General features: G+C 33.8%; 1 protein-coding gene across 1 annotated transcript; it reads left to right on the top strand.

The window, feature by feature from the left end:
• On the top strand, nt 1-12,167 carry znrf2a (zinc and ring finger 2a). Its single transcript, XM_056480526.1, has 6 exons — nt 1-329; nt 1,013-1,134; nt 8,264-8,362; nt 11,341-11,446; nt 11,531-11,607; nt 11,700-12,167. Exons 1-5 carry the CDS (start codon nt 169-171, stop codon nt 11,586-11,588), a joined length of 546 nt encoding a protein of 181 aa, XP_056336501.1. The 5' UTR covers nt 1-168; the 3' UTR covers nt 11,589-11,607; nt 11,700-12,167.
• Nucleotides 12,168-12,266: the final 99 nt, after the last annotated feature.

Raw genomic sequence — 12,266 nt, 5'->3', positions numbered from 1 at the left:
CATTTGGCGTCTGTTTCAGTTTGTTGTTAGGAGCGCACAGTCGGAGTCACTCGCACATTAGGTGCAGGAGGTGCGGGAAGTTGTTATTTGCGTTTTAAATTCATATCGGTTTTAGGTAATCGATATTTAAACGCTTTTGATCCATTTTGAGGGCTGTTATTGTAGAGAATGGGTCCGAAACAGAGCAGCCCGTCGGCAGGTGTTCGGGTCAGGTCTTTCTCTGGATCGGATGTGTTGCGCACGGATGGTCCAGCCGCGGTTTTGCGCTATTATTCGGGCGGCTCGACGGGTCAGATCGGTGAACGGGTCCAGTATTCATCACAATTAAGGTAAAGTTGTTTTATAATAGCACATTCGTTCAATGACAACTTGTATAACGTTACCTATATTGTTCACCACGGTACTTTGAAATTGAGGTAATGTTGACAGCTTGTGACATGCTCCCTATATTGTTCACTATGGTATTTTGAAATTTCGGTAAAGTTGACAGCTTGTGACATGCTCCCTATATTGTTTACTATGGTATTTTGAAATTTAGGTAAAGCTGACAGCTTGTGACATGCTCCCTATATTGTTTACTATGGTATTTTGAATATTCGACCTGAAGTCATACGCAAGAATGACTTCAAAACAACATTAGCACTATTTAATAGACTGTGTGAACAGTGTACTTTGATAGTCATTGGCTGCTAATATGATTTCGCAATTTAGAGTTTGCAAATAATACTTTTCTGAAAAAATATTAAGGATCATTTCCGAATATGAAACCAACTTTACCTCAATTACTTTAAATATTCGCTCTAAAATTGTATGCAAGTATGACTTCAAAATGACATTAGCACTATTTAATTGACTGTGAACAATGTTGTAGCCTACTTTGATAGTCATTGATTGCTAATATAAATTTCCCTATTAAGAATCCGCAAAGAATGCTTTTCTGAAATTATATTATTAAGGAGAAAGGCTGAATGTGTGAATATAAAACCAACTTTATCCCAATTTCATCACACAGTCCGGCTTCATTCATCCAGAGCGCCTTCATCTCCACGGGCGGCCGAAGAGACGAGACTGACGGCCAGAGGACACTCTTGATCGGCTCCTTACCTGCACAGCTCACCCCTCACCTACTGGGCGGTCAGAAAAAATATTGTTTCATTATTGTTGTCAGATAATAACAACATTAGCACTATGAAATTGACTGTGAGCGATGTTGTCCTTTTAATAGTCATTTTGGCTGCTAATATGATTTCCATATTTAGAATTAGCAAATATTACTTTTCTAAAACTTATATTATTAAGCAGTAAGTCTGAATGTTACCAACATAAATGTCTTGTTGCAATATTTTTTGTGTAATTGCTTTATTATAATGAGGAGTATCCTCTGCAAAAGCAATGTTGCTTGAACGGCTATAGTAACAAAAAAAAATCAGTTTTTGTATATTGCTTTATTGTATATTTAAATAAATATAGATTTTTTTTGTACATTATTGTGCTTTTACTAATATTAACATTCAGAAAACAGCTGCATTTGTTACAAAACACATGTTAATGTTTTAAAAATGCAACTTTATTAGTTATTATCTCCCTTTAATTAGTTACAACTTTTGATTTTTGAGTTCTTAAGCATTATAAGACACTAAAATCACTGAAGATCAACATACTTTACAACAGGTTTTTACATAAGTTATGCTTTAACTCATACTATTGTAAAGTGGATAAGCAGTATGCCTATAAAGAGCCAGAACATGTTCAGTTTTGTATGTATTATTATGCAATGTGACTTATCTATTAAATAATTGTAGGCCCCCATATACTTCATAATATAAAGTATATTAATGGCAAAATCACATGCTTATGATATGATCAAAATTACGCCAGCAGTATATTTATTTAAAAATGTACATTAGTGATCTTATTTAATTCCTTATATAACAGTTTTATAATCCTAAGTGTGTACATTTTATTATAAATTCTGTTTTTTTTGATATTATATGAGTATTATTGTGGGTTATCATAGTTATCTTAAATATACAGTTTAATAATATGTAGTATAGAGAGATTTCATGTACGTGGTCTTGTAAAACCGTACATGGCTGAATGTGTTTCAACTGGTTTTATAATTATTATAGTGTGTGTTTGTGATCTAGAGCAGAACTGGCTGCTGGTTTGTTGTGGATTTATTATAGTAACTATAAACAGAGAGACTTCCTGATCAAAAAAATAGAGAGCTTGAATGTTGCTGGTGTGTTTATGTGGGTGAACCTGGATTCAGCTGATATTTTGACAATGAACAAATACTTTTCCATCTGTATACACTGCCTGCGTTCTTCAAGGTCACAATGAAGCGTTGTGTTTCTGTGAACTTTGAGTGGCAATAAAACATCAAACATTAATTGTGTTTGGTGAAAGGTTGATTATTTAAGATGCTCTTGATATTAATAAATCATTTGATAATCGGTCAGATTGATAGGAATTGGGATTCTAAGACATTTTGCTCATCAGAAACAAACATGTGCATCAGTCAAATGTAGCATTGCTTTAAATTATTTGACCTAATATTGTATTTAACGACATTTATAAATCATAGTCTCATAGTTTTTGCTCCATTGACCTCCATTATAATCACATTTTATGATTGCAAAGCCATGACAGCATATAATCACGCATTCTTGATTGATGCTGGTTTTCCCTGTTGGGAGTAGGTACAATGTGTAGTTTTTACTGTTGATCATCAGTTGACCGCATTAACCCTTTAGATAGGCCTTTGCAAACAAGTGTCTGGCTTTTATATAGCATGTGTGTGGAAATACACTTACTGTGTTTACTGTGTGCTGAGAGCTGAGGGGTTTATTTTGATTTTCTCAAACATATCAAGATAAGTGCGCAAAGGTCTCTCTCTCGCTCACACACACACACACACAGGGTGTCAGCTCGGTCTTAAATTTCAAAAACTAAATTTTAGGCCTTAGTCTTAAATTTACTGAAATATTGTGTTGCATTTATTCATTTTAAATGGGTCTTAATTTTGCTTTATCCAAGTAAAGCTACTCAATTGGACCAACATTCATCAATTCACCAACAATACATCTCAATAAAACCTTGTTTTTATGTTAAATTTTACTTTATTCCAAAGAGATAAAATTCACAACAACTGTTAGACATTTTTTACAGCAAATTCAGCAATTTAAATTCCCTAATCAGAAAAAAAACTAAAAACAATTACACGATTCCTCATAATAATAATAATACCAGGCCATTAGAAAAAGTGGTCTTAAAAGGGTCTTCAAAAGTCTAAAATTTGATGAAAGCTGCAGAAACCCTGACACTATACTCCATATAACCTTGCTAAGATTTGTCACCAAAAATCATTCCATTTGCTGAAACACAGAGAAAATTGTGCCAAAATCCCCACACAGTGGATGAAAACATCCTCAATGGCACACAAGGGTTACGTTAAAGTTTGTTGTTTTTTTTTTTGTTTGTTTTTTTTTTAGCTGAATTTTTTTTCTTTTATATTTATTTGAAAAATTGCATAACAGGTTGTATGCTATTTTCAAAAATTATTACTGCCATTTCCCCAAAATATAACTAAATATATTGGTAAAAAATTATGCAATTGTACAGTATATTGGAGAAAGCTCATGCATTAGAGATGGGATACCTCACCTATTTTGCCCAACATTGATTAAATTTTTCACGTTGTAATGTTATTGAAAGATGACTTCTGCTGACAAAAAATAAATTAAGTATCTTAAATTAAATGCAATCCACTACATGAGGCATAACTGAGCAAGCGGATAAGGGGAGGTTTTTGTCTTGTTGCAGTCATACTGATATTTCTAAACTGATATTGTTCTGTGAAGTAATTCTAATAAGAAAAGCAGCTTCTTTTCCTTTTTCCAGCATCAAAATGTAAAATAATGGAAAGAAATCTAATGAAAATATTTGAAAAAAAGTGTTTTTTCAACCATTACCTTCTTTGTTTGCCAACTAATGAGATTATTGAATATTGACAGTGTCACATTGGGTTTTGTTGTACTTGTGTAAATCAACTGAATGTGTGTTTATCTGCGAGACTGCAGGGATGTTCTGCACATGATTTGGGTTAAATTGGCGTTTGAAGGTCAAAGTGCAACAAGAGGCGTGTGTGTTTCTGTGTCATGTGTTTGCTCCAAATGCAATTCATTTCTCCAGTATTATTTGTTTCATTTAAGTCAATAGTGCAACATTTCAGAGACTGGACAAGAGTTTTAAAACAGAAAATGAAAGAATATGTGGACTATTTAAGCAATGTGACTTAACCTAAACAAAATGCACGGAAGTTAAAGTGGATCTGAATGTGTGATTGAATCAACCTTATATATAACCGTCTGTGATTTAATGGTTCGTAAGATCTCAAGTAGGGAATACATTCGGAGTGAGTTGGCCTGGCTACAAAATAATATACCCACCTAATATATTGACCATTTTTAAGCTGGCCTACATTAAGTTTTACTTGTGTTTGGCTTTTGGTTGAGCCTGAATATTGTGAATATTCCCTCAGTTTTTCAGTAATCGAGCTAACCTTTTTTTTCTCTTGTGACTGAAGTTAAGCGGCTGCCATCGCTGTTTTTAATTTAGCTTGTGTTTTTAAAATACATTTTGGGCTCAATGCTGCCGGAAATTGTATGTATTTGTTGTTAATAACTAACTTAAAATCCTAAAGAAGATCATTGAGGTTTAGACTTGTTTCTGAATTGAGGGAAATTGGGCCTGTTAATAACCAGTCATTGTTTACGTAATCAAACATTTGCTAGTTTCATTTCTCTAGTAATATTTGACTCTATCGGGATTTAAGACAATTAGAGGTTAACTCAACTTGGAGATTAGTTTTTTTTATATTATTATTTTATTATTATTATTATTAATTTTTTTTTTGTAATTCAAATTACCAAATTTTGACTTTAATACACTGCTAAAGGTTTTTTTTACAATACAACATTGACTATAAAAAGTAAATGCATGTCTTTGAAGAATTGTCCTTCTCATTGTTTCTGCAAATTAATCTATCTATACTTTAAATTTTACATGTGCATTAAAGTCCAAATATCAGGTCACGTACACTATAAAAATATGACAAAGTCATGAAAACAAATGTTATTGTTACTTTAACTTATTTGAATAAGTTAATCAGGGCAACAATCTTAGTTATACCAAGTTTAATGTAATATTTTGAGTCGGTTTGACTGATCTAAGTTGAGATGGCTAGAAAAGTTTATTTGATTCAACCAAAATAAATTAGGCAGCAAGATGTATATTTTATTTACTGTGTAGAGCGTTTGTGTTTGGACAGCAGTGATCCTGAAGCAACCTTTGGCATCATAACTCCAGCACGTGTTTCATTCTGACCCTTAACCTCACACAGCAGCTGTCAGACAAACATTCCCTATAGACCTGGATTCCTGATATACAAACACACACAGGACCTAAAGACTGACCTCGTGTTCAGTGTGTGGCAGTCATGAGATGCTTTCATGTGTTGGAGGATGCCCCTGTCGATAGATTTTTTTGTTAACAATAGTGTTGTCAAAAATATTGATACTAAAATATTTAAAATGATGCAGTCTTGCTTTTGGATGGTATCAATACTGGCTTTGCTCTCACTCACTCTTATCACCAGCAGGGAGATGGTGAATTAATAATATTAAGATTTTAACATTTGAGTTAATCAGAAAATAAGATGAGATTGCACTCGTTTATTTATTTAATTTATTGGCTTTTGGAATTAAAGACTGCTGACGGATCTGGTACAAGAATTATATTATAATAAATGTTCATCATCATAATAATAATAATAATAATAAATGTGTCTCTGGTATAAGCATTACATGTTTTAGTTATTATTTTGTCCCTTTTTACTTCAATTGCACATTTTAATGTTATCGAATTTGTTTCCCAATATATAGAAAATATCAGATATCAGTATTTTTCAAGCGATCGTATCGAAGTTGGAAATTTCAGTATCATGACACGAGTGAGTGATTGAGTTGTAACCCAGAACTAGGAAGCATTCAGTGTTCCAGTAAAAACACTTGTCCTGCTTATCTATCTGGCGACTGACCCGTCATTGGTAGTTGATAAATGCATTGATTCTCTTTCACATCAGTGTTTGCTAACAGCAGAAAACAAAACTAATTACTTAATATCAGTACAAAAAGTCATGAATTTAAGTGCTTTCATCAGAACTCTGTTTGTAGTACTTTATTTACACACCAGTAATTCATTATTAATATACTTTTCAGCCTAATTTTTGGATTTTGTTGTGTAATTTTATAGTTTATTTTATTTATTTATTTATTTTACATTGTTGTGTGTTCATACATAAAATTATACTCAATCTTTTAGTGATTAACTTCAGCTTGTATGAATGGTTTTATCAGCCTTTACCACTTAGAATTTTGTTTCAATATATGGGTTGCATTTTCAGTTTGGGAGATTTCCTTTCAAAATAACTGAAGCAGCATGGTGGCTCAGTGGTTTGCACTGTCGCCTCACAACAAGAAGGTCGCTGGTTCGAGCCTCGGCTGCATCAGTTGGCATTTCTGTGTGGAGTTTGCATGTTCTCCTCGTGTTGGCGTGGGTTTCCTCCGCATGCTCTGGTTTCCCCCACAGTCAAAACATATGCGCTGTTGGGAAATTGGATGAACTAAATTGTTCGTAGTGTGTTTATGATATTGAGTGTATGGGTGGTTCCTAGTTCTGGGTTGCGGCTGGAAGGACATCCGCTGTGTAAAACGAATGCTGGATAAGTTGGCGGTTCATTCCGCTGTGGCGGCCGCTGATGAATAAAGGGTCTAAGCCAAAGAAAAATGAATGAAGCTTACAGCATTTCCAGAATGGCCTTTTATAATCATGTAATCTTATAATTGATGATGACTTTGAGGAAATAAAGAAGCTTGTTATCTCAATTGCCTTTGAGTTTTGGATGGGTCCCACTTTATATTAAGTGGCTTTAATTACTATGTACTTGCATCAGACAATAAGCACAATGGACTTGTGTTCATATTGTATTCCACAACACTTCTGGAAGTTGGATATAGGTAAGGTTAGGGATGGGTCTGGGGGTTTGGGTACACTGAAAGAAATTATTCAAAGATGATTCCTTGGATTTACTCAAATTTTTTACGTTAAGTGATTGTAAACAATTTATTTGGGCTGAATTTAAACAAACAAATTAAGTTGAACATTTATTAAATTTAATTTGTTTGTTTAAATTCAACACAAATAAACTGTTTGCAACAGTTTTGCATGCAACACTTTTTTTCAGTGTAGGTTTAAGGTTGGGTTAAGGTAAGGGATGGGTCAATAGTGTAATTAAAAATGTACAGAAATGAATTACAAATGTAATTACAAGCAGATCATTTAGAAAATATCAGTGCAATGTAAAACCACATATGCACATAAGTGTATTGTACTAAATCATTCATTTAAATGTAAAGCCATAGTAATTAAGGTCATTTACTATAAAGTTTGACTGAGTATTTTATTTTCTCAACATTTGACTAATAGTTAACAGTTTAATTGAGGTTATTTCAGTAATTCATGCAAAGCATCTTGGTGCATGTAGGGAAAAGATGGATAGGATTGTGGATTTTTGATGTTCCATGAATGCTTTCTATTGATTTAAACAGAGCTTTGAATGTCTGCAGAGTTTTCTTCGGTGTAGTCATGAAGAACTTTACAACCTCGTAATAAAGTTTATTTGAAATGAAAAATCCTGCTTTGAAATCGCTCAGCCATGTGCAGCACAACCACGTGCGGAGGATTTGATATATCAGGTATTATTCATATTGTGTTCAGATAACCTGCTAATGCACATTACAGTAAACAGACTCATAGAGCAGCTTACAGCATTTCCAGAATGGCCTTTTATAATCATGTAATCTTATAATTGATGATGACTTTGAGGAAATAAAGCAGCTTGTTATCTTTCTGCTGACCTACATAGTGTAGTAGAAATAAATCATGCACATATTGTACACTGTCAACAATTACATGGCTTTCTTAAATTTATAAGTTGAATTAAATATTGTATAATCTCTTAAATTATGAAATTGTTATTATTTCATCTGTTATTTATATAGATTTTGCCATGAAAGTCACAAGTTGCTCATGTGGCACTAAATGTATACAATCATTAAGGTGTTGTTGTCTTGATTTACTAATCATATAATTTCTTTTACAGTGCATTAAAGCATGATTTGTGTCTCTGTGTTTGTTTCAGTTGGATTTGACTGTCCTGTCTGCTCAAAGTTTGTCTGTTCTGATGAAATAGATGTTCATTTGCTCATGTGCTTCTCCAAACCCAGACTACATTATAACGGTAAGAACAAATCTCACATTTTGACCCTTTTGTGCAGTCCTGAGGTCTCAAATGAGTATGGATGGATGGATGTGGATATGGATGGATGGATGGAGATATATGGATGGATGGAGATGGATGGATATGGATGGAGATATATGGATGGATGGAGATGGATGGATGGATGGAGATATATGGATGGATGGATGGATGGAGATATATGGATGGATGGATGTATGGATGGATGGATGGAGATATATGGATGGATGGATAGAGATATATGGATGGATGGATGGATATGGATGGATGGATGGATAGAGATATGTGGATGGATGGGTATGGATGGATGGATAGAGATATATGGATATGGATGGATGGATAGAGATATATGGATGGATGGATGGATAGAGATATGTGGATGGATGGGTATGGATGGATGGATAGAGATATATGGATATGGATGGATGGATAGAGATATATGGATGGATGGATAGAGATGTATGGATGGATGGATAGAGGGATATGGATTGATATAGATATGGATGGATGGAAAGAGATATATGGCTATGGATGGATGGATGGATAGAGATATATGGATGGATGGATATGGATGAATGGATGGATATGGATGGATGGAGATATATGGATGGATGGATAGAGATATATGGATGGATGGATATGGATGGATAGAGATATATGGATGGATGGATGGATGGATGGATGGAGATATATGGATGGATGGATATGGATGGATGGATGGATGGATGGATGGAGATATATGGATGGATGGATAGAGATATATGGATGGATGGATATGGATGGATGGATATGGATGGATGGATAGAGATGTATGTATGGATGGATGGATAGAGGGATATGGATGGATGGATGGATGGATGGATATAGATATGGATGGATGGATAGAGATATATGGATGGATGGAGACATATGGATAGACATTGATAATTTTATTTATATATATATATATATATATATATATATATATATATATATATATATATATATATATATATATATATATATATATATATATATATATATATATATATATATATAACAATGTAATATAACAATGTAACGATAACAATGTAACCTATATATTTAATTAAAAAAATGTAATAAAAGATAAATAAATGGGTAATAAAAAATATTTACGAAGAAATATGGTTCCCAGTGATGGTCTAAATCCTTCTGCTTGTTATTGATGATGCAAGTTAGTCTCTCCAGTCCAATACAGTTCAATATCGGAGTATGTCCCATACAGGTGAGTGGGCTTAACAAACCACCTGTAGAAAAAACACCCTCTCATCTCTCTGACTCTTGCATCAGGTTGCATATTTGCACTATAGACACTTTCGTAATCTCTCCATGTCTGTTGGAAACATTGTGCTTCATTCAAGTGAGTGGGCTTGACAAACCACCTGTAGAAACACTCTTCTGTTGTACGCACCTGACAGTTTATGTAAACTCCATCTTACAAGGACTCAATAAGGAAAATTATGTTCACTATAAATGTACCACAATCATGTTGCACTGCTTGCTTCAATCTTAAATAACTCTTGCACAATATTAGACCTTAAATACTTCTTTTGCACTGTTAAATATTTAATAACTCTTTTGCACAATATTAGACCTTAAATACCTTTTGTACTACATTAAATATTTAATAACTCTTTTGCACAATATTAGACCTTAAATACCTTTTTTTTGCACTATATTAAACATTTAAGAACTCTTTTGCACAATATTAAACCTTAAATGACACTATTGCACAATATCCTGCACAGCACTGTTCAGTCTCATGTAAAAGTGCGTGTATGGCCTGTCTTATGTGTATAGTTAAGTATCTTTTATAGTATAGACCATTTTGAGGGATGTAAACAATAACAATGGTCCATCTGAGACGATGGAGCTTCTGAGAATCCAAAAAAGTCCACATATTGATAAATAATGATATGATAGCTATTTTAACATGAAGATATGATTGAATTGCCTCTTGTTACAGTAATGAAAGAGTATGATAACAAGCAGGAAATGTTCATGGGCCAATGACACGACCACATTAAAATGGTCTATGTTAGTTATGCACAGGTTTTTAAATAGCTCCAGTGTTGTGTTTGTATTTATGATTTATTATGCAGCACCGTTCTCCAGCGAGACAGGACATTTCATTCCCTGTATGTCCACTCATGTAGATGCCGCATTGGACACACTAGACTCACGCATGAACATTTACTCAAAAGAGAAGAACCCCAAAATGTCTATTGCAACAGAAACCAAACTGTTAAACACATTCTTGTGGAGTGCCCCATTTCTAATCTTATCAGACAACAATTTTTATCTGGAGAGACTTTAAATGAAATATTTTTAAATGTGAATCTGTCTAAAATTGTACAGTTTTTATCAAAAGGAAACCTTAAACTGTTTTAGATTTTTATCTTACACTGTATATTATTATTATTATTTATGTATTTTACCTTGTATATTATTGCTGTTGATTACTTTTTAATTGTTAGAATATTTAGAATAATTGTAGAAAACTGGTATTTATAAAACATGGTAAACTTGATCTATCTTTTTTTTTTGCCATCACATAGAAGCTGAAATAGCAATAAAATTAAGACTCTAAAATCTCTCTCTCACTCTCTTCCTCCTCTTGTAGCGGAATGACAGTAAAGCTTGAATTGATTTTTTTCCACAGTTCTTTGGATGGAGCATCCACGTGTTTCCACTATAATTCAGTAGCCCTTCTGGCTTAAAGAAATCCAGAAGCCCATATTTTTGTCTTTCCTATTCTGAGCTCCATCGGTACTAAAACAACAACCATTTAATGTATTTGATGCTGGACCAGCTGCTCATTTCTGTCCTCCAGTGTTTCTTCTCCTGTGATTTTAGTTGAGTTGTAGAAGAGCGCCCTCATGTGTCTTCGTCTATGTACTGCTGATAGTGATGCTGTGCTGTTTATCCTCCTCCTCTAGATGATGTTTTGTCCCGGGACTCTGGCGAGTGCTCCATATGTCTGGATGATATGCTTGAAGGAGACAACATCGCTCGACTGCCCTGTCTCTGCGTTTACCACAAAGGGTTTGAGAAACTTTCACTATAACGAATACACTCGTATATGTCTGCTGTGGTCTGTAGAAATCAGCTCATCTTCTGCTCCTCCAGGTGTATTGATCAATGGTTTGAGGTCAACAGGTCGTGTCCAGAACATCCCACTGATTAACATCCACACGGGTTAGATGGTAAACAATTCACACACACACACATACTGTGGTTTCATATAGATATTACCATTTAAATATGCACTTTTTAACATCTGTATTTGTTTTTTCAGCTAAGGATAATTCCAGTCAGGAAGATCAGCTGATAATCAGAGACTCATGGAGTTGAAACCGGCCGTGCTGAATCCGAATGAAAGCACAAATATACTTTGCACATTCCTGTTATCAGACCTGAAGGCTGATTAACAGTAACCCAGCTGCTGTATTTACCTATTAAGCTGGTAAATATGGTGGTCAATGGATAATTACGTCTTGTACAGTAACATAGGCAGTGGTTTCATAATCAGTAACCACAGAATGTAAGATGACTTCTGTATATTAGATTTTTGAAATTACATATAAATGTGATGTGCCTTTTGAATAGATATATGGGCTATTACCTGTTGTGTATATAAAACTAATGATAAACGTGTCTGTGTGTGTGTATATAAAATAAAATTACATGCTGCTATGTAAATAAAAGTAATGACAGTCTGTAGACCTAAAAGACAATAAACATTGGAACTTTTTTTCCCAGTAAATCATTCTTTATGACGAATCTGAATCCTCTTTATAAATCATGTTCAGGTGTTTTATGTTTTGCACAAATAAAAACTGCATCTACAGTATAAGTAACGTTC

This window comes from Danio aesculapii, chromosome 19, assembly GCF_903798145.1.
Source record: "Danio aesculapii chromosome 19, fDanAes4.1, whole genome shotgun sequence".
Classification (NCBI taxonomy): domain Eukaryota; kingdom Metazoa; phylum Chordata; class Actinopteri; order Cypriniformes; family Danionidae; genus Danio; species Danio aesculapii.
The sequence above is the reverse complement of the archived record's forward strand: the minus strand, read 5'-3'. Positions and strand labels throughout refer to the sequence as shown.

What these genes read in the sequence shown, in the direction of transcription:
- znrf2a (XM_056480526.1), top strand. Translation starts at nt 169, where the DNA reads ATGGGTCCGAAACAGAGCAGCCCGTCGGCAGGTGTTCGGGTCAGGTCT. An exon ending in ACCCAGACTACATTATAACG is followed by an intron (nt 8,363 to 11,340) that starts GTAAGAACAAAT and finishes CTCCTCCTCTAG; the next exon opens with ATGATGTTTTGTCCCGGGAC. An exon ending in CTCTGCGTTTACCACAAAGG is followed by an intron (nt 11,447 to 11,530) that starts GTTTGAGAAACT and finishes CTGCTCCTCCAG; the next exon opens with GTGTATTGATCAATGGTTTG.